The sequence below is a fragment of the Primulina huaijiensis genome, chromosome 11 (assembly GCF_012295235.1).
Source record: "Primulina huaijiensis isolate GDHJ02 chromosome 11, ASM1229523v2, whole genome shotgun sequence".
NCBI lineage: Eukaryota > Viridiplantae > Streptophyta > Magnoliopsida > Lamiales > Gesneriaceae > Primulina > Primulina huaijiensis.
Window position 1 is genome coordinate 18523705 of NC_133316.1, and position 23783 is coordinate 18547487.

Sequence of the window (23783 nt, forward strand, 5' to 3'; positions counted from 1 at the left end):
TAATAGTTGCATATTCAATCTGGATATATGAGATGAAGAGATTGTATTGTACACGTTAAGACATATTATACCCAAAGTTTTGGTAATGATAAATAACAACACTGAGCTATTTCAGATTCTAAGCGCAAAGTATTTTCATGTATTTATAGGACTCTAGTCGCTGGATCAACTCAGATCGCTAAACATTATATCATAACCTCAAGCTACAGAGATCATTTGTTTTCTGACCGGACCAAGTCTTCAATAAAGTGCATAAGTCGCACTGCAACCGGCCAGATATTAGCAAATCAAGGTAGATACTGCAACTCGAGCTGTTCAATAACTATTAGTTAAAGTTATCAAAGCACAGTATCTAACAACTCCCGATTGACAGGATATTTTTCAAAGTGTCAAAGGTCAATAAACTTTTCAGAAACTAAAAGAGCTAAAATCAAAAAAAGAAAATGGACAATAAATGACATTAAATTAATAGTACGATGATTGATAGCGAGAATGTCATTCTTTCGGAAGTTACTACATATGATTGTTGAAAAGAATTTTTGATCGTTGGAACTTTTCAACTATAAATATTCATATTCAGAAGTGAAGAAATAACGGAACAATCGATAATCAATTGAACTACACGCATTTCAATATACAATATACAATATTAGGGGTGTCAATCGGGTCGGGTGGGTCGGGTTTCGGGTCAACTCGCGGATTTTTTTTTTCAACCCGAAAACCCCCAACCCGAACACGAACCTGTCTAACCCGAATCAACCCGTCTAACCCGCCTAACCCGAAATTTATTTATTTTTTTAACTTTTTTAAAAAAAATTAATGAAAAAAATTCAAAAAAATAAAAAATTATAATAATATTTTAATTTAAACACATAATAACAAAATTTCTGATTTAAATTTGAAAGTTTAATTGTAGAAAATTAAAAGTATATTTACTAAATCAAATAAACAATTGTTAAAAAAATAAAAAAATATACAAAATAAATATTAAATGATGAAAATTTAACATATAAATATACAATAAATTTTGTTCAAACATACAATATATAAAAATATAGGTAATATTTTCAACAAAAAAAAATCGGGTCAACCCATGACCCAACCCGACCCAACCCGAAACCCGTCCAACCCAGCACTAACCCGAACCCACCCAACCCGAACCCAACCCGAACCCGAAAAACCCCAACCCGAACCTGATTTTTTTTGTGTTGGGTCGTGTCGAGTTGACGGGTTGTGTTGCATTTTGACACCCCTATACAATATTTCGAGTACTCTCATTTGGTCAAATATCAAGATGCTCAACTTAACACATGCTCATCAGACTACATAAAATCTTCTAAGGATCATTTTGTGCTACCCTACCAACTCAAGCCTTCAAAGATAACTGTTGGTATTTGTATTAGTTTCAAGAGAACCGAGGGTTCTTAAAAAGTCAAAAGTAGTTGTGTGATCACTAAGAACTTTGATTTAGACATTGATAAGTCCTAGTCAAAGTGAATTGTTATAAAGTTTTGTAAAACCAATGTTTTTTAGTAGATTCTTTCTTAAGTGAAAAAAATATGACATAAGAGTATTCATCTCCGAACATCCATAAATTATGTCTTCTTTGTCTCACACACTTTCAATTGCTTGCTTGTCTATTTAGCTTTTTTTTTTGTTAACTTCTGCTTATATTAAATATATTTTTTATCATTAATCTTGTGATTGTTTTTGTACTTGTTGTTTATTTTTAGTGATTCAACAAAGTCTAGTTGTTCAAAAAGTGTCTTAATAGCCTAAAAAATATTAAAGCAAACTCAGTTTTAACAAATATTTGAAAAGAGTATATTCGTCTTCCTCTAAAGTTTGTCCCGATCCCAACAACTGTATCAGAGAGGGTTTTTCTTAAACTCNGTCAGAATTGACTACTGAGTAAGAAACAAACTTGGACAATGTGACCAAAGATATTCTTTACAAAAATATTGACAAAAATATGTTCAGTAAGATCAAGACATGTTCAACTGCCAAATATGACTCAACTCTACGAGGACAATGATCAAACTAAAGATAACAAGTTGACTGTGGCAATCCATGAGTTTGATAATGCAAAGTTGAAGCTCGACGAGACTTATGAATGAGTTTGATGGATGGTCTAGTAGTATTGTTATTGAAATTACATCACTTGGTAGAGAATACTCTAGCCGTGAACTTGAATGGAAGGTAATGAGAGCACTGTCCAGAGAGTGAAATGTAAATACAATGGTTATGATGAAGTCCAAGGACCTCAACAAACTCAAGTTTCATGACTTATTTGCAGACCTAAAAGCATACGAGTTCGAGCTGTGAATCTGGACATAAGAAGAGTCATCCACTCCACGAGTTTTGTGTACCAAATGTCTATTTGATTGATTGCAGGATTTAAATAAGAAACTCATCAAAAAATCAATACGGTGTCGGGACAGTGGATGCTCCAGACATATGATTGATGATGTCAAGCTGTTATCAGAAATCATTAATTAAAAATAACCAAGAATTACATTCGGAGACAACTCCAAGAGTAAGGTTATTGGCAAGTATAAGATTATCTACGACAAAGTAATTATTAAAGATATATTGTTAGTTGAAAAGTTATGTTACAACTGGATTTGCATTAGTCAATTATGTGATAACGGTAATTCGGTGGAGTTTCACAAACACACATGCACTTTAAAATCCACAAATGGAGATATTATGCTAATCGGACTAAGAGAACAAAACACCTACAAAGTTACTTGGAATGATGATAATCTTAATATTCCTACATGTTTTGTTATTTTATATGGTAATAAAAACTGGTTATAGTATAAACGACTTAACCACTTAATTTCAAATCTATTGCCAATCTAAGTAAGCAAATATTGGTCTTGGATTGCATAGTATTTACTTTACAAAAGATAAGATTTTTTCTACATATCATTTAGGAAATCAGGTATATCAATATTCAACAACAAATGAAGCAATTCAACGACTCGATATTTGGAACTTCTTCATATAGATCTATTTAGTTCAATACTTATAATGAGACTAGGAGAAAACAAGTATATACCTTGATGATCATTGATGATTATTATACCCCAAATATTAAAAATATTTATGTGTTACTTCTTAAACTAACTATAAGTGATAGGTATCAAATTAGCCTACACACTTGAAAGCATCATTTGCACTCTTCTTGCCTGTAGATAATAACATTTCCTCAAAAATTAAACAGAAAATCTGTGTAGAAAACAACAGAGAAAATAGATAAAATATGCCAAAAAAGAGAAAAATGCTTGAAAATCAATAACCATTATTCAGAAATTCTACAAAAATTACCTAACATTTTTATTCCACTCAGAAACTATTTAATATAAGAGGTGTAGCAAAATCATTGATGGATTTGGGCCAAAAAAATCAAAACGTGAAGAACCTCAAAGGTCTCAAACCCAGAAATCACATTTCCAGGTTGCATGCATGATCATGCATGTACATTTCATACTTACGCACTATTTTTTTGCTTATGTTATAACATGAAAGTTGTTCATTGTACTGCATTAAATCCATGCATGGCAACCGATTGGCCGGAAAGCCACCGGAATAGTAGTTTTTTGTGACAAAATTGACAGGAACACTGTTTTGAAAATAAAAAAACTGGCAAATTCGAATTTTTTTCTCGAAAAACTTTGTATACAAAAGTTGCAGGTCACAGTGTAACAAATCAACCCAGAAAAATTCAGCCACACGTGGTGGTCGGATCTAGACCACACGCCTGAACGGTAGCATGTGTAACCCACCCGCTGCTTCGATTCTAGATTTTTTTTTTGTTTCCGATGTTTTCTGCTCTGATTTTAGACCATAATTTCAAATTCACAAGTTTTGGACTAGTATATGAATTTCTATGAAAATTTAATGAAAAACGAAGTTAATTACCCAAAAATTTTAAATAGATAATCAATTATTTGCACTCTTTCTGAATTTGTATATAAAAGATAAAATATTCACCATGATATCTAGTACACCTAGTCCGATCAATGATTGGAACCATTACTGGAAGTCACCTTACCCACAATTTGTTATTGAAACTACTGATAAAACTCCATTCTAGTTCTTTATTATTATAAATATATGTTAATGATATTATATTCGGTTCCACTAATCCAAAGCTTTGTAACAAATTCTCCAAGTTGATGCAGGAAAAGTTTGAAATGAGTTTGATAAAAAGAACTCACATTCTTTATCGTTCTAAAAATCAAATTTTCTACACCTAACTGATCTTCCACTTCTCATCGTTATTGGTTGTCAACTTTCTTGCATTCAACATTTCTTTTGAGTTGTACTTTATTTACTTACTTTCCTGAGCATACAGATTTTAAATTTTGTGGCCAACACATACATAACATAAAATCGACACCAATAATTTTTCAATACCATAAAATATTAATCAAATTTATTTTCGTTAATCATTTAAAATTATATTGTACATAACAAATAATGAATGTATTTCTATATAGATCTAGATTTTCTAATTTAAAGTTAAACTCCTTGAACAACTGATTTTCCATAGTTGTATCAGGTAAAATTAGACCAGTTATTAGGATCGGTAGAGATGCTTTAGAGGAAGGTGAATAATCACCTCCCAATTTTCGTTGCTTCTGACTTTTTAAGTGAATTTTATTGGTGTTAACATCAGAAATATGATCTTGACCGTCAAAATTCAGCAGACAATATATGTGCGATTCGGAATAAGTCTACCGAGAGTTTGTGAACAGATAAAAAAGAATAGTGCATTAAGTAAAACACAATAATTGTATTTTAATCTAATGCTAAAATCCTTCTATATCTCCTTTTCTTTTGTTTCCAGAAGATATTCACTAAAATATTTTGATATTTATAACTTCTGTAACCACCTACTTCAGTAGGACTTAAACACTGCTCACTAAAACTATTAGTATCAACTACTCAAGATTTTAAATATACTTCTGAACAGAAAGAGTATTTACAATCACTTACTCAAACAATGAGATAAGTACATTTACTTATAAGAATAGTGAGTTAACATGACAATATGATATGTAAAAAGATCTGATAAAATTTGAATGTGTACTTTGAACATTTTCATCAGTACTCTGCTTCAAGAGATGATATATCGCGTAATTTTGTTCTTTTTTGCTGAACTATGACATTTTATAGATGATTTTTAACGTTCGGATCAAAACGACTATAAAATAGTCATATCAAGGCAATAAATGCAATCGTATAGCTTGTTATGTGTCATTTGTCATGATCCACAAATAAAAGGTTGTCATTAACACTTATGATACGGACACTCAAACGATCAAAATATATTAACCTTAAATAAAATGTTGAACATTATCTGAATGTTTGATTTGCTAAATTAATTTAAAATAATAAGTCCAAGCTCATAAATAACTATTGACAAGATTCAGTTGGATAGATGTTAGTTAATGTATGCTGAACTTATCGGCTACTAGATTACTTGGTGTGTTGAATTTTAATATTTCTAAACTAATTTTTTAAAACAATCACATCACCAAAACTTAAATGTTCCAAAGTTTACTCATATAACCCCAAAACTAATCTAAATCCCAAAATAATATCGGACAAATCAAGGAAAAAAATACACCGTTTCTCGATCTCCCTCCCCTTCCATGTAAACCAATCACACCTACATGGTTTTCTCAAACAAATACTCGAATTTTAATGTAAAAGTATTCATTTGCAAAAATTTTAAAAAATTTCAGGGTAAAAGTATCCATTTGCAAAAAGATTTAAAAAATTTTGTACGAAATTTAAATATATTATTTCCGTCTTAAAAAAAACACTAAACTGCCAGAAGCCCTAAATTAAAACCAGTTTTAATTATAGTATTGAAGGTATACATGTTGACCAAGATGTTGAAAACTTGGCATAAAGTTTGTTCCTTAATTATTTTCTTCCTTACATATGGAAGTGATACATTGTTACGAAATCAAAGAGAAACCTGTAATTAAATGAATTAATAGCATTCAAAATTTCAAATCATATAAACTATTACATGAATCAAGATGTTCTCATTAATAGATATAAAAAAGAACTTAAGATGCAAGTCAAACTAATAATCAAACAAAATCTATCCAAAAATGAAAGAAAATCAATCAGTGACCTCAAAAAGAGAGGGGCTAGCTGATGAATACTGGCCATGGTGGAATGACGAACGAGAAATATGACATACCGTATGGGAGTTGATCAATGTAATTTTCTCTTGAATCATCCACAACTTTTAACTCTCGGGTCTCGACATCGAACGACAAAAGGGCCTTGTAGTTTATCAGATACACAATATTGTTCGAATCAAAGGGATGGAAAGATAATGGTACCGAGAGTATATTTAGTTCGTCGATGCTGACTCTATGTTGCAGACACCACCTTCCCGAATCGTAGTCCTTTAATTCCCAGATACTTAACTTAATCTGTTGGCCATCCAGTTTTACTTCTGCATATCTCAAATGCCCTTGATGTTCGTCGAACAAAACATGGTCGAGTTCTATTTTCCTTAGTCTATAGCTAGCGACATCGTCACTAGGCAGCGAAATAAGGCGAATGGAGTGAGGCTTATTTATATTGTAAGGATCGAACGACATCACGCTGTGTCTAGTAACCATCCAATGCAGAATTTTGCCGAGAACGACAGGATTCTTCCACTTATAAAAGCAGATACGAGAATATATTCTGAAATACTCCCATTCACGGATTTCGGAAGAGTACACGTCGAACCTGATGAAGCCGGAATTTGCATGATGCACTTCAATGCGCACAACTCTATAACTTTGAAGGACGTTGTCTTCGACTTGTGTCACAAAACCCGTGGCAACAAACTCAAAGCAACTGTCAGATGGAGGAAGGATTATCCTCTGCCCGGTGATAGGGTTGCATATTTCGTAACTATAAATTTGAAGTCTTTTGGCAACCTCCAGGCGAGGACCGTAAAGCAATAACCCATTGCTGATTCCGACCACTACATGGTCGAAAGACGACTCGAAACCATGGAACTGATCACACGGGAGAGTAAGCAGATCTAGGCAATTGATGCCGAGGGAACATCCATCCAGTGGCAACTTTCTCTGGAAAAACTGTTCTGTCATAACCTTGTCCGCAAAGCTAGAGACAAGGATCCAGTCCTGCGAATGGGGCGACCGGGATATTCGATCAACGTACATCCTAGCAAAAGAAGGGCAAGAAATCATAGAACACCATCGTTTCGAAACAGTTTTAAACTTGAATAGAACCTTGAACGGCAGTCTCACGAACACCTCCATTAACATCCATTCCGGCATATCGTCAGCCTCGATCCACTCCACAGAACTGATATTTCCATGTGTAGACCCCTTTATACTTCTCCTAGAATCCATTTAAGCAGTTTTCACGATTGGCTGGAATCAGCAAAAACCCTTGGAATAAAAAAAAAACAACTAGTGGACGCAATTTCATACAAGAAGATTTGAAGAGAAGGGATATATTAAATCGGCGATAAACTTGAAGATTGCCACCTCTTTAATGATTTTCTTCTCCAATTCTTATCTCTATGGATTAGAGTTGGCCAAGGACTCTTCATATATACACTTTTGTACGGCTATTGTTTCAAAATATAATAATTTTATCTTTTTTTCCTATATTAAAAATATAATTGTAATACATGAATCATGTGGATGATATGGAAAAAAAATCCAATTTAATAGCAAAAATAAATCGTATATATATTCATGTATCTTGTAATTTAGAAATTAAATCAATAATCCCATAATGAATTTCTTAACGATAAATAATGTATTTTGACCCTCCCAAAGACAGGCTAAATTTTATTATGTGGTTATTTATGCGAGAATTTTAGGTATTATATTGAAGTTAACAATCTTAAAAATGATTTTTTTTATATAAAATTTTTCTAATAGTTAACTAGAACCGATAATAATTTAAAATATATCTTTCATATGATTTTTTTAATATTTTACTTTAAACTAAGATAAAATCGGAAGAAAATTTGCAATTAAATTTAAGAGCAATTTTGGAAAGTATGATTTGAAATTTGAAAGGATAATTTTTGTACTTTAAAAATCACATCATGATGCTGATTGTTTATAATCCATCTGGCTTCGAGCTTCCAAATATGGTAGGAAATATTTTTTTTAAAAAAAATTATATCATGTCCAAAACATGTTCGACAATTCCACACGTGTGCCCACCTTGTATCTAAGCTATATCCAGTTTTTCTGGACACGTTGTTAAAACTTAAACGCACCATACGGATTGCGTGGTATTATTATTTATTTATTTATTTTTATGGAGTGAGCCGTGAATATTAGTTAAATATTCGAACTAACTCAATAATAAAAAAATCACATTAATTAAGTAAACTATATAAAAAAAAAGTCATGTGTGACAAGCTCGTTTGAGAAGGTGTTGGCTTGAGAATCTAACTCATGACTATTGGTTAAATGCTCACTTATTTCACTAACTCGCACATCTCTTGGAGGCTTATTATTATTATTATTATTATTATTATTATTATTAGTTGAACGAGATGATTTGTCACAATTGAATCTCGAATTCCAGATATCTCCAATATTTTGTATTTGTCTCACAAATACTAGCCAAATTCTCAAATGCATATACGCACTCACATAAGATATCAATAAAGCTACTACATTCTTGATAATGCATCAATCCATTGGATATGTCCTTGTAACTTCATGTTTTCAAAACAAATCTTCAAAATTAACAAATATAAATCCACAAAAAGTGCATGTTGTCGAGATAAAACTGAAAGCAAAAATAGAACGCATGTAATTTTAACGTGGTTTGATCCAACTGTCCTGCATCCACAGGACCACGCTCAACTATCAAATTAATCTACTAAATAGAAAATATTATGATCATACATGAATTTATTCAAATAAAAGACTATATTTTCTAATGATGTCTCTATGATGAACACATTTAATAGACTTCACTGGGCGAACATCACTCGTCTTCAACTCCGCCTTGATCAACCTCTCTTCAAAATTACGGATTGTTCTCTCTCTAGAACGTCATCTCCCTCTCTCTCGAGGAATTAATCATGAGGCTCAAAACATGTGTGCACAGCAATTGAAAATCTCTCAAAACAAAATGATAAGGTGGAACAGTCAGTAGTTTGTCTCAACAGATGTCGCGATACAAAATGGATAGTTTCGTTTTTCTTCACAAAAAGTCGCTCACAACAACTGATAATCTCTCACAATATTATAACACTTAAAGCCCATGGCCTCCCTCAACCACATATGACCACACTCAGTCGATCTTCAAAATAAATTAACATTCTTTTATATAGAATAATGTATCATATTCAAGATAGACATTTTCTTCTCAAATCTTGACTACATCTTTCAAGATAATTCATGTCATCCAATAACACATCACAAAACATATTTAATAGTTATCTTCTTCATTTATCTCCTTTATCTCCAAAAATATTCAAATCAATATTTTAATTTTTCTTAACAAATAATCTAAAAAGTAAACAAAAATAACATCAAACAAAAATAAAATCCACATTTGACATATTCCTGGTAGCTGGCTACTTTTGATGAGGTTGCACATATGATTATTCATGAAATTCAAAGATTTTTCCCTCAGAAAATTGGCTACATGTTTGTCGTAACAGTACCACTTATTTTATCAAGTATGTTGTATGCAGCCTAACCGCTAATCTCCAAATCTCATCGACTGACAATCGAATCGAAAATCCCGGTTATTGTCGGTGATTTCAGGTTGGCTGCTAGTAGTGCCATTGAAGCAGGTTACCTTTGTTTGTCTGCTATTACAGGAGATGAGATTCATGGAGAAGATGGTTTACATTACATAATATTATACTTTGGCTCTAAAAATTGATAGAAAAGCCAAAGTGAATGTGATTGGATAGAGGTCAAAGTTGGTATATAAGAACATATATCTCCATATACATATTTTCAATTCAAATAGTTTCTGAGATTTCATCAGCACAATCCATTACATTATATGCTCAATAGTGGTATGTAGGATTATTGCCAAAAAAAGACATCGAAAACGCAAATCACAATTATTAGAGTAGGTGCCCAGCAAGCAAATTATGGCCTGGGATTTTATTGATTCTATTGTAAAACAGTCTTTATTTTAATAATATTTTATGATTTTAATCAATTATGACATTATGATTTATCTGTATACTCATGCAAGATGTATAGATAAAGTCTTTGAATATACAATAAGTACTATGAGTTTGCCACTCAACGTAATGTCGTGAAACTCATTAGAAAGTGTACCTTATATTCTAAATAAGTTTCTAGTCGAATCAGTCACCTAAAATAAGGATAAAAGTCGCTTGAGCTTGATAATAGCATCTGTGAAGTAAATGGCATGTTTCATTGGTAAGGGCTCGGAGCTGTCCATTCATACATATAGGTGATCATATGATGATGCACTAAACAACCCTCCATTGGACTGTCCAAGCGGTTCTCTCTTACTGAATAGAATAGTCCGTGGTTATGGTTGTACATCAATAGTCCTTTGACCCGGGACAATGTAAGGGCTATACGTACTAACATGCACTTCGTAAGGAGTTCACTGAACTGACAGCTGCCCAATATGATAAATGAAGATTTTGATCTTCAAAATTTTTCTTTTTCATTATATGAACAAGACTTGTATCCTTGATACATCAGCGCTCTCGGATCGTCGGTCGTGGTTATAATGAGCTCGGAATCATTTATTAAGTGAATTGAGAATTTACTGATTAAATGATTCTACTAGTAGTGGTGACTACTAACATGTACAAATTTCCATAAATGTTCTAGAGGAGTCTAGAATTAAATTAACTAATGAGTTAATTACATAAATTCAATAATGGTTATCTAATTTAATTAATATATCTATGAATGTATTAAAAGTGCATGTATATATATTACATCAATATACATATATAAATTTTATATGGTGATATAAAATTTGTGTATATATGGTATTAATATATTATGTATTATCAAGTATTTATATATATTAATAATATGGGAGTTTTAATATAATAAAATATAGAGTTCTAGTGGGAGAGTCCTTGTGGGAGAGGGACTGCTGATGATATCAGGATCGAGCTCTATATATACGCCATGAGATATCATAAAACGTATCGAAACTCTTGCACACAAAACTTACAACAATCCTTCCCTTCCATTGAAAAAGCTCTCGGCCACTTGGATTTTTAAAAGAAAATTTTGCCCCTCTTAGTTCTTCCAACGCCTCACCGTCGTCGCTGCACCATCTCCAAATTTTGGAAATTCAAATGCTATAGTATCAAGGCACAAATCGCTTGCGATTTCTAGTGCAATCCAAGCGAGAAAAATAGTTTTCGATCATAAACCCAATTAGACGATCAAAAGCGAGTTCTGTTCGTAGGGATTTACAAGAAGGACTGGACTATCTCCACTTTAAACCCGTAATAGTTTGAAATCCAAGCGTAATATATGCGCATGTATAAAATTCACACACAATGAATGTTTTTAAACATACAACGCCCAAGGACCGTTTTGAATGTCGAAACGTAAAAAGTTTTGACTTCTGTTGCACCTTGGGTGTGAGAAAATTCTGCCCAAACAGTAATATCAGAGTCAGTCTATTCTCATCATATGTTTTAATATTAAATTCGTGTTGAGTTTATTATTTCTAACTGTGTAAAAAAATTTCCAGAAAACACCGCCCTCAAATTAATTTTTGAAAACAACAAAAAAATTTGATGTGCGGCTGCCAGGAAAAGTTTCGGGAAGTGCACAGGCAGCGCACAGCCTGCCCTTGATTTTAAGAAAAAAAATTAAGGGGGCGGGCAGGGCCGTGCACAGCTCTGCCCGCCCGCGGGCTGCCCGAACCGGGCAACAATGGCATGGCTCGGGCAGGCTGCCCGAGATAGTCTCGCCCGACATCTCGGGTAGTCCTTCCTGATTGTGACTCTTTTTCGGTAGTCCCCAAGTTGTTTTCTAAATTTTCGAAAAATTTGAGGTTAAATTGATGTTTTATGAAGATACAGACGAATTTGCCTTTGGAATAAACTTTTGATAAAATTACTTTCTTACAAAATAAATAATTGAAACAAGATTTGAATTATTTATGGTAAAAAGTGTTTTATAAGAAATTTAATTATTGTTGTTAAATAAAAATGTTATTTTAACTTGATAATTATGGCGATTAGTGATAATTTACGAGATACACGATTTGTAGATAATATGCGATATTATCGAATTAATATAATATTTGATATTATATGATATAAGGATGATCGAGAACCATGACCAATTTACAAGATGTATGTTAGGATATTTCACGTGTTGTATTTTTAATTATTGGATAATTAAAAGTGAACGTAATTTATAGTCCGTTCTCACCCTCTAAATTTGTATCCCAATGTGCCATGGATATTTAATGTAAATATTAGATTTAGGGGGAGAACAAGATTTGAAGACGGTGGGCCCGATCCTCAGAAAGAGTTCTGAAGATCGAAGACATGTAAAATATTGAAAGTTTATATAATATTGTATTTGCATCCCTGCTTTAGCCTTGGTGTTGGACATGGATCCGTATATGGCTCGTATGGATCAACTAGTTCTCGATTATCGATCATCTTTTATTATTTATGATGTATGACAGTTATTCCGAAGAAAATATTTGAAGCAATATTACCTAGCATAATTTCGTTGGCAAAAGCTAAGTGAATTTGAAGGCTTTCACCAAACTGCGGATATGACGGTGAGAGAGTATATCTCAAAATTCAATGATCTCGGAACTTATGTCCCAACCATTATGGCAGACGAGACAATAAAGATGCAACAATTCAAGAAAGGTTTGAGCAGCCAAATCCAGTCGGTCTTAGCAGTATATAAACCCACCAATTTTTCTGATTTAATGGGAGCAAACATGAGTGTTGAAACTGACATCAAGCGTCGTGATGAAGAAATCAAACGCAAACGACCCTTCGTTGGTCAGTATCCCAAGATGGATATAAAGTTTTCGTTGTATTGTTGCTCCTCTTATGTTATTTGTTTATAATAATTTGTATCATTTACTTCTTTTATTACATTCTAGATTTATTTTCGGATCTTGATTCTTCCTCACAACTTTTTTAATCATTTTTCTTTATTTTTATTTTAATGTATGTAATATAGGCTTTATTTTGTCAGATGAGATTAATATGAGAATGTCAGTGTCAAATAATCTGATGGATTTAGTGATTTCAGGTAAAATGACCAAACAAACAAAAAAATCTGAGTTATCGTACAAGTTTTGACAATTTACAAAACTAAAAGTCAAAACAATTCAATTTATAGGAATAAAATTGTAATTTTCTCTACGCCGTCAATAGTGACGAGTGCACAACAGCAGAACTGTATGAAGAAACGTTCAATCTAATGTTGTTGATGATGCGGCTGCCACTTCCTGTTTTCTTCTATATATATGCAAGATCGATCGACAAATCAAGAAACGGTATTTGAAAATTCTTGTACACAATTTCTTTAGAAATTTTTATTGTTATATTTGTAATATCTTTGTGATATTCGTTCGTGATTTGTATATGATCTTTTCATCGTTGTTTCTACTGTTTTATCGTCGTGTATGTTTTATATCTTTGCTTTATTCATTTGTAATTTGTGCTCTTCACGTTTTCTTTTGTCTTTTCGTAGTAGCATTGATTCTCCATCGAAAATAGAATTTTTGTTTCTTTATTGAAAAGAACAATAACGAAACTTTTTAAATCGTCACATGATTGGTGTAAATTTTTGAATTTAGTATGTCTGGAATGTACATCTTGATTGTGATCTTCACAATTATTATTATTTTTTTAAAAAAAAAATCAAATCTTGATTCTTCCTCACGATTTTTCTTTTAAAAATTCAGATCTCGACCATTTCTATTTTTTTTTAAATATTACGAAATTTTTTTTTTACCAAACCATGACAAATTATGAAACTTTTCAAATCTATAAAATTAGGCAAAAACTTGTGTGAGACGGTCTCACAAGTCGTATTTTGTGAGATAGATCTCTTATTTGGGTCATCCATGAAAAAATATTACTTTTTTATGCTAAGAGTATTATTTTTTATTGTAAATATCGGTAGGATTGACTCGTCTCACAGATAAAGATTCGTGAGACCGTCTCACGAGAGACTTACTCCTATAATAATAGTATTATTTTTTATTTGGATTTTTTTATAAAAAAAAAAAATTAGGCTCCAGTACCTATGTCATGATATAGGGTTTTTTAATTAAATATTATACAATTTAGAAAATTATCAAACTATAACAAATTGTGAGACGATTCTACTAGAATATTAAAATGTTAAGTTACATTTATGTCATGCATATGCGTTTGTTTGAAAATAATTTAGACTTCTCGATTTTCTCATATTTAAATATCTCGGTATTTTATTGTAACATCAATTTTAATTTTAATAGCTAATCCATTGGGCTTAATGGCATATAATGTCACAATTTGGGTAAGGTGTCTAATGAATTATTGATATATCTTAAATGTGTAAATGAATCGAATCGAATTTTATGAAAAAATGAAAGTTCGAATCCGACTCTGAATATATATATTTGAGATCGATTTTAAGCTCGGAATACTTGAAATTTTGGTTCCAGTTTGGTTCGAATCAGCCTCAGGTTTAACTTCGGATCGAAAGATTAAACATATTCGCAAGATATTCGAACTATTGCTCAAAAATAAATCTCATAAGCTGTATGGTTCAATGATCTAAATCAAGCAAGTGATTTGGTACAATTAATTCGAGACAAATGTAACCTCCAAATATAAAATATATATAATATCGAAAAAGAAATATCTGAAGACGTATGAGAGATTCACCTGAAGCAAGCAAGTGATTTGGTACAATTAATTTAAACTTAAAGTCCTCGAATAAAATGCCAGCACATAATTAATTACATGTGAATTCTTTAGTGCGTGGAAGAGATTAGAACACTTCTTACAACTATTTATTAAATTTTTGGTAAGGAATCTCTCACTGTTTTAATTGTTTATTATTAATAATTATTATTAATTGGGTCCGGATTACCAAAACATCAACTACGTGTAAACAACATTATATATCTTAATCACTTTCTAAATTGCTAATTAATTATTATAACTAATTAATTATTATAACTGGAAAAGTAACTAGGTATTAAGTACCTTAAAAACTAGAAATACAGATATAGTAATCATTATTATATATCACCAAAACTCTTATGAAACCGATACGATGTGTTAGTTTTACGAGAGAAGTCTTTTATTTAAACGATTTAGTAAAAAATATTATTTTTAATTATAAATACTTCATATATATTATTTAAAATATTCGGAAGGAATCGAATCGATGATCACGTGGATATAGACAGGTCCATGAATGATACTAAACTCTCTCTTTTCATTGGTCTTTGAGGCTCCGCACAGCTTAGAAACTGATTTTTCCTCTTCTTGCTTCGTGGAAATGGCCGCGGCGTTTCCCACTCATAGCTCTGACGGATCTTCATCTGACACCATTCCTCTGCTCACTCCCCACAAAATGGGAGACTTCCATCTCGCCCACAGGTTTCGTTTTCTTTCTGCTTTTATCGTTTCCGAATCAGGCCTTTTGTGTTTTGTTTTTAGTATAATCAAAAGCTAAATGAGTACGAATGATTGAATCTGCTGAGATTTTTATAAAGGTCATTGAAGTTTGATCCGTTTGAAACTTTGTAACCAATTAAGCACACTGAACCGCCGAAAATTTTGATTCTACTCACTCCATGTTGTGATTTGGAGTGGCCACTAACTTTTTTTTTTTGCACAAGAGAAACGGCCCTTCATTTAGCTTTAGATTAATGTGTATAAAATACGTTGTTGTTTAACATTTGTGCAGAATTGTTCTGGAGCCATTGACCAGAAACCGGTCATACAACAACGTCCCGCAGCCGCATGCCGCGGTGTATTACTCTCAACGAGCCACCAAAGGCGGTCTTCTTATTTCTGAAGCAACTGGTGTATCTGATACGGCACAAGGGTATGTATTCACCAACATATCATGCAATTTCTTCTCAACTTCACGACGTCTACTTTAGTCGATGATAATATGTGTATATGTGGTGTTACATTCGATTTAAAGGTATCCAGAGACGCCTGGAATTTGGACAAAGGAGCATGTAGAGGCATGGAAACCAATTGTGGATGCAGTTCATCAGAAGGGTGGCATATTTTTCTTGCAATTATGGCATGTTGGTCGTGTCTCAACCTATGGTATGTGTTAAAAATCACCTTCCCTAAAAGTTCGAGCTCTTGGAAAGTGATCTACATAATCACCTTCCCTATGGTTTATTTTATTAGGTATGCAGCCCAATGGCCAATCTCCGATCTCATCAACTGACAAAGGGATCACCCCGGGGCATGACAGAGTAGATTGGCCTCCACCTAGACGGCTAAGTACCGATGAAATCCCGGGTATTGTCAATGATTTCAGGTTGGCTGCTAAGAATGCCATTGAAGCAGGTCGAGTTCCGATTTTGATAGTAGTTCTTTAAAAAAAAATTAAACTATTTCAAGAACATACCTTCGTTTGTGTACCATTACAGGATTTGATGGAGTTGAGATACATGGAGCAAATGGCTACATAATCGAACAGTTTCTGAAAGACCAAGTAAATGATAGAACAGATAAATATGGGGGGAGCATGGAAAACCGGGCCCGTTTTGCTCTAGAAGTCGTAGAAGCCGTAGTTAATGAGATCGGGTCAAACAGAGTTGGTATGAGACTATCTCCATATTCAGAATTCATGGAGTCCATTGACTCGAATCCGATGCTCTAGGCCTTTACATGGCGAATGCGCTTAATGACTTTGACCTACTCTACCTCGATGTGATAGAATCAAGAGTGGCCGGTGCAAGGGTCATTCGAGGAGCAGAAGATGAAGTTCCTCACAAGCTTCTCCCTATGAGAAAAGCTTTCAAGAATACTTTTATTGCTGCTGGTGGGTATGACAGGAGTAAGGGAAACAAAGATATTGCTGATAACTACACGGATTTGATCGCGTATGGACGTCTGTTCTTGGCTAATCCGGATTTACCGAAACGTTATGAGATCGATGCTGCTCTTAATAAGTATGATAGGAGCACATTCTACACTCCGGATCCAGTTATTGGTTACACTGATTATCCATTTCTTGAATAAATTTTTCGCCTAGTTTCTTGTCTACCGTTTTCATGCTGATTCCGGACAGGGGTTGGATATCATCCAGTTGTAGCCGATACATCTGGATTCTGGTGTACGTATGCGGCGGGTATGTCTTGAAAAAGGAGGAAAAATCATGCATTTGTCTGAAGGAAGGAAGTTGCTTTATATATACACTCATTACTAAGTATTCGAGCTTGATATGTCTGAAGGAAGGAAGGAACAATAGAAATTTTTTTTCAATTTCTATTGTTCCTAGATTAATAATCAAGAGTCATCTAATCAAAATGACGCATTCCCTGAAGCAAATTTGACAATATTAATAAACACATAGTTGATATAATGTTTCTTGTGGTAGATTAATTCTTTAAAGAAGAAGAATATTTTATTTCATTACAAGTGAAATGGATTATAAAATATTGAGACAAATGTTAGAAACTTATATTTTTAAGTGTCCTCAATAAATATTTTTACGTGTAGTATGATACAAATATTAGATATCTTAACTTAATGTTGTACCAAATGTACATTGATTTCTCGAATCATTATATTGTACCTGAAGTACATTAGCTCTTATCGATTTTCATCAAGCATGATATAGAATTTGTGGAGGAAATTGACTACTGCCTAAATTATATTTTCATTGTAACTTAACATAATTATATTAAAGATCCAGACTATCATTTTATTAACCATGAAAAAAATGATGTGCTAATAATATTTGATATTTGAATTCAATGACAATATTAATTCAATATAGTATGTTATTACAAATAAATTGCTCAAGAAGAGCTATAATACTTCATAAGAGTTGGTATACATTTTCTTGAAAAAAGTTATTAAGATTGAATAATTTTTTTATGTCTCATAGACAAATATAATACCAATATTATTAACCAGCAAATATCATAATAAAACTGGGTGGTACTCAAACTCGATTTCCCAAAAATGATATTGTATCAATGTCAATAAAATAAATATTATATTAAACCAGAAGTTTATTGATATTGAAGTTGACTAATATTGTAATCCTGAAGTTTATTGATATAGAAATAAAAGTTTGTTGATGTTATAAACTTAAATTTTTGGTATTGAAAACTAGAATTTTCCATACCAATAATAGGTCATTGTTACAAATACTTTTATAATTTGACATAATTGATTGGTTAATTTTGACATTCCGATTACACGATAATATAATAAAATAATGATAGTATATAAGGGTATTATCCAAACAACCATAGGTTCTCGGATTGATAAATAAGAAAATTTTGAATTAAATAACTAGGATTTCAAGAATTCTTATGTGTCGATTTATTAAATCTGGTATCACTATTAATAGTTCAAATTGAGATTGAATTCCTATATTTTTTGGACTTAATAAGTAATAATATTAATGGGCACACAACTTGCAACATGATGTTTGCGAAAATATTTACAGATAATAATTTCCAGAATATACAATAAGTAAAAATGATTTTGTTGATTTTAAAAGATATTGAAACTATGTTGGAATTTATGTTGAAGTATCTTGAATAAATAACTATGAGATTTTTATGATACAATTTCTCAATTGTTATTTTATTAAAACAATGTTATCCAACATCGAGGGGGAGAAACGTGAAAGCTAAATGTATATCAATGAGAATATATTATCTTTTTCGGTCAACCCTTTTGAAATATGAATTGAACTCGAAGTTCGAAATTTAGTTTTTAAATACATTATTTGATAGATTAACTGATACATTATTTAAATATAAAAGCCAATATCCTATTCAAAAGAAATTATAGATTAACTGATATATCACAATTAAGGAGGCTAATCTTTCTGAAAAGATCATGACATAAATAATAGTAAAACTGCAAAAGAGTTTCAACTATATGAAAATTATTAAATAAATTGATGTCATGCTGAATCATATCTTATTTTACTTGCAAGTTCTTAGGATCGGGAAGGAGTTTAGAGGCGGGTGAATAAACTCTTTAAAAATATTTGCTTTCAAAATTTGTTTTCAATCGTTTTTAGGAGGTTAAAAGTTTTTCTTGAACGGTTAGAAATATGAACAACTTGAAAAGTACGGAAAACAGCTCACAATTTCTAATGATAGCTTCAACTGGTTGGCTGGCTTGTTAACAAGAGACGGTTCGAAATGTAAGTGCTTGCAAAAAGTAAAGACACATGATTTTTATGGATGTTCGGAAATAAAACTTCTACATCACCCCTTATTCCTCTTTAGGAAGGATTACACTAAAAGACTTTGGCTTTACAAAATTATTGCAACAGCTCACTCCAATCAGGACTTATCACACTGCCTGTTTTGGAACTCTTAGTGATCAATTTACACTTCTGGATTGTAAGGACCCTCAATTCACCAGACAACACAATCAATCAAATAACCAAAAGGTTACTGATAAAAGAAAACTATGTGTTTTGAGTAACACAAAATTGATCTTTGAATGATCAAATATCTTTCTATTGAGTGCGTGCTTGATGAGCGATGAAGTATATGAACTTTAAGTGCGCTCATATCTTTGAGTATGCAAACTTTAGTAGTGTGTCAATCACGTGGTTGAAAAGCTTAAAATGATCGAACTATTTTCTGCATACTTCAACTCTTCTTTTATAAGCTATTATCCCAACGGTAGGAAAAGATGAATAACGTAAAACTGTATCGCTGGAATGATGTGTCACTATCAGCTACAACTACATTAAATGTTCTTCAGCAAACATTTAATGTTCTCTTTGCTTGTGTAGCTTTGAATCTTGTTCCTTTGAAGAGTTGCTGCTGTGAGGCCCATTTACTCTAACGATAATTAATGATCAAACAATAATGGTTTGATTTAAAACTGCAGCGGAAATGGTTTAAAAATACTTTAAAACGGACCTCAGGGCCTAAAAAAATTTCGACATGACCTCCCCGTAAGCAGGACATCCCGAAAAACTCAAGCAGCATTTTATATCAAAATATACTCCAACTAGAGTCATAAAAACAAAAACCAAAGTCAACAACCTATAGCCGCACTGGCCAAGACTAAACAGAAATTAAAACTTACCACATACTTACCAAATCATAAGAATCATAGGGTCAACTCAGAACATCACAAAAACAACCAAATATCATTACAGATACACGGGACATCTCCCCGGCAAATAAACTACAATACAAGACTGAAACAAACTCAAGACATACATATAGACTAACTGGGAAACTCCACTGACAGAACCAAGCAATCCAACCTCAATCCCGAGCTCTACTGGCGGAACCTCGGCCTGATGCTGCAAAATGACTCGGGAGATCTACCATGGTGCCCAATAGCAACCACAGCAGCCCCCCAGTAAACAACTGAGGTTAGGATTCTGGTATGAAACAGTTCAACAATAACAACAATAATCATAAATTATGCATAATCATATAGTAAAATGTAATATGCAATGCATGAAAGGCTCAACGAATAATCGGGATAACAGGAGCCAACAAACGGTACGATAACAACTGGAATAATGCTCGAGCAACAACACAAGGGAGCTACATCGTCATGCAACTAAACCGCCCTGCCAAGTATGCGAGGTATGCCAAGCTGTGCTGAATAATACCCCTGACTCGGCCTCCATAAAGCTGATACGCTATAACAGGATGGCACAACAGAACGAACTAGATGACACACTCCCAGCGCTCCCCTCAAAAGGCTGCACTAACCACGGAATTGTTCAATCACATCTACGGTTTCATGTGTATAGGCCTATCAGCCACACAATGATCCCGAGATAAACAACAGTGCCAGATAACAACGGATATCAACAATGGGCTAACAAGAACGATAGGGCTCAACATGAATGTCATAACTGTATGCTCGATGCTAAATGCCAATAATATGTCATAATAATAAACATAGATCACAACGAAGGCATTTAACAATTTATAACAGTCAGCAATTCATAAACACAATCCATGTAACACAGAATGACAATCAAACATAATTTATGTTTTACCGTTGTATGTTACCGAGCTCTAACATACCTAAACCGACTCTAAAATCACAACAAGCTCAACTTTAATCTCCGCGCCCTAACAATGATAAAAATAGGTTGAATAATTCACAATTCGCCAATAAAACTAAATTATTCCAACTTATTGATTTTTAATTATCAAAACTTAATTCCCAAATCAATTTCTACAATTCTGAAATTTCAACTAAATAACCGTAATTCTCCAAAATAATCACACGATTAGCTCGATACTAATTCACAAACTCTTCGATTTATACCTCAAAGCTCTCCAACGATCGAACCTACAATATAAACCCAATATATACGTCAATATAATGCATTAAAATCGACAAAGCGAAATTGAATCGAAGCGAGTAAAATTACACTTCGGGGCAGCCTACTTATGCACCGAAAAATCTGGAATTGGATCAAAAAATTACCAAGATCGAAGTATAAACTAGTCGCTAGCGGTCCAATGTTGCTACTCGCCCGAAAAGACACCGGAAAATACTATTCACGACCAAAAACCGAACTGAAAACTAGCTGGAAAATGCAGGAACAACAAGGTAAGATTTAAGCTTCAATTCCTTGCTCAAAATACTCCAAAGAACCAAGAAAAACCAAGCAATAGCTCACCTGAAATCGAACAAGAAACTTGAACAGGAACAGCCACAAAACAGGGTTCGATTGGGGCTAAAACGAGCATCAAAAGTAGCGATTCATGGTTCAAAACGAAGCTACTGATGTAAGGAAGAAAACCCCTCAAACCGTTTGTGATTTGGATGCCGGACGGAGGAGATATCGCAACTTTCCCGCAGCTGCTACAAGTGTTGCGAAAATGAGGTTGAGGGAAATGGGTTTCTGATTTCTTCCTTTCTCTCTCCACAAGAGAAATTGTGTGTATGTATATGTATATTTAGTTACTAAAAAATAGTAACACATGCTCAAAAATCCCGGTTTTGCATTAATCTTTCTCCCGTGTGTTATTTAAACTCTATATGTATTTTATATCGTTAAATTCTCTGATATTCTAAAATACATATTTTTAACACACCTACAAAAATTATTTGGCATAAATAATTATTTTAATTTACCACTCAATAATTATTCTAATTATGCCAAAATTACCGGATAATTAATTTCAGGACCTTACAGCTGCTGAATATCCTTTTGTAGTAATTGTTAGCTCTCTCAGAGCTTTTAGGATGCTTAAGCAATCTTTCTATTCTGGGATAGTGACATAAATGCAGATCTTTATCGACACATTGTGCAGGAAATGATTGACTTGTAGCTGTGCAAAACCATTGAATGTCCTGAGTTAGTCAGATAATATCTTTCATTAAGTAAGCAATGAATGACTCTTAAAATGAAACGGTTTAAAAACTTTGAACAGTCGGTTGAAAGTCTTCTAATGGTTGAAACTTCTTCAAGCTGTAGGCGGTTGAGCTTCAGGCTGTTTTGAAGTGTTCCTGTTATATAAAATAAATTGCGGTTGTTTTCCTGAAACAATTAGGTCTTGTTTTGATTTTGTCAATCACCAAAACTTTGAGATAATAATAATTTCTTAACACAAGTAAATCTAAAATACGTCAGAAGCGTCATCAACCAAAAATTTAAAAGATTTTGTACCCTAAAAGTATAAAAACTCTAAATATAGTAATTTTAAACGATACATTAAAAAGGATTGATAAATCAAAATAATGTTAAATAACAAACATATAGAAGAAATGAGATTTCAACAAATTATTTGTTTTCTCAAAATTATGAGATCAATGTAATATAATTATTGATAATTATTTTGCTTTCATTATATCTTTTGACGATATGAAAAATAATGAGTATACAAAACTACAATTTCTATATATTGTTAATAAAGTGATTGGATATTGACATATGACAATATGAGTTAACCTGAACCAAAAACTTCTCAAAATATAATGCAAGATCGGGCAATGACTTAAAGATTTCGAAACATGTTTGCAATAAGGGGAGCAATCCAGACTACACTCTTTATGACTTGTTTGTGAATTTTTTCAAGCGGTTTTTCATTAGAGGGTTTTAACGAGGTAGATAGAAAGAAGTAAAAGATGTCATACTATTTTTCCTTCACTGGATTTTGTTCCATTGAGTTTTTCCTAGTAAGATTTTAACGATGTATATCTATTTTCAAGAGAACATAAAATGAGAAATATATATTGTAGTTCTCTTTTTCCGTCGCTCAAGTTTTATTGCCAAGGTCTTAACGAGACAACATCTGACTCTTCATGCAGTTTTCAAAAAAAAAAAAACATCTTACCAAATAAAAAATTCAACGAAGCAGTTGTGTAAATAATTGTACAAGTGAGAATACTATTATATGTCATGAATGTAGATGATTGATATTTCAATCTTTCTATCTACAAATTTATATTCTACCATTATATCCTACAAATAGGAGCTCTCGATTATAAATAAAATATTTCTAAATCATTCTTTAAAATTACTTTTCTCTTTTCTCCTCTAATTTTTTTTACTATTTTTAATTTTTTTAATATTTTTATAACA

The 23783-nt window shown here is 32.5% G+C and overlaps 1 protein-coding gene, 1 long non-coding RNA gene and 1 pseudogene across 5 annotated transcripts; 1 reads left to right on the forward strand and 2 right to left on the reverse strand.

Moving 5' to 3' along the window:
- Positions 1–6176: 6176 nt before the first annotated feature.
- LOC140988448 (putative F-box/kelch-repeat protein At1g15680) lies at positions 6177–7345 on the reverse strand. The gene has a single exon (XM_073457460.1). The coding sequence runs from the start codon at positions 7329–7331 to the stop codon at positions 6177–6179; it is 1155 nt and encodes a 384-aa protein (XP_073313561.1). The 5' UTR covers positions 7332–7345.
- Positions 7346–15473: 8128 nt separating this feature from the next.
- Positions 15474–17455, forward strand: LOC140987433 (putative 12-oxophytodienoate reductase 11; annotated as a pseudogene).
- A 2599-nt stretch (positions 17456–20054) lies between these two features.
- LOC140988790 (uncharacterized) lies at positions 20055–22115 on the reverse strand. 4 transcript variants are annotated; one of them, XR_012177363.1, is made up of 5 exons: positions 21876–22115; positions 21680–21782; positions 21518–21541; positions 21271–21318; positions 20055–20549 (listed from the first exon to the last, which is right to left on the reverse strand). It is a non-coding gene; the product is annotated as an uncharacterized lncRNA (long non-coding RNA). The 4 variants fall into 4 exon arrangements; XR_012177364.1 differs by lacking the exon at positions 21271–21318; XR_012177361.1 differs by having other exon boundaries at positions 21680–22105.
- Between the last annotated feature and the right edge of the window lie 1668 nt (positions 22116–23783).

What these genes read in the sequence shown, in the direction of transcription:
- LOC140988448 (XM_073457460.1), bottom strand. Translation starts at nt 7,331, where the DNA reads ATGCCGGAATGGATGTTAATGGAGGTGTTCGTGAGACTGCCGTTCAAG.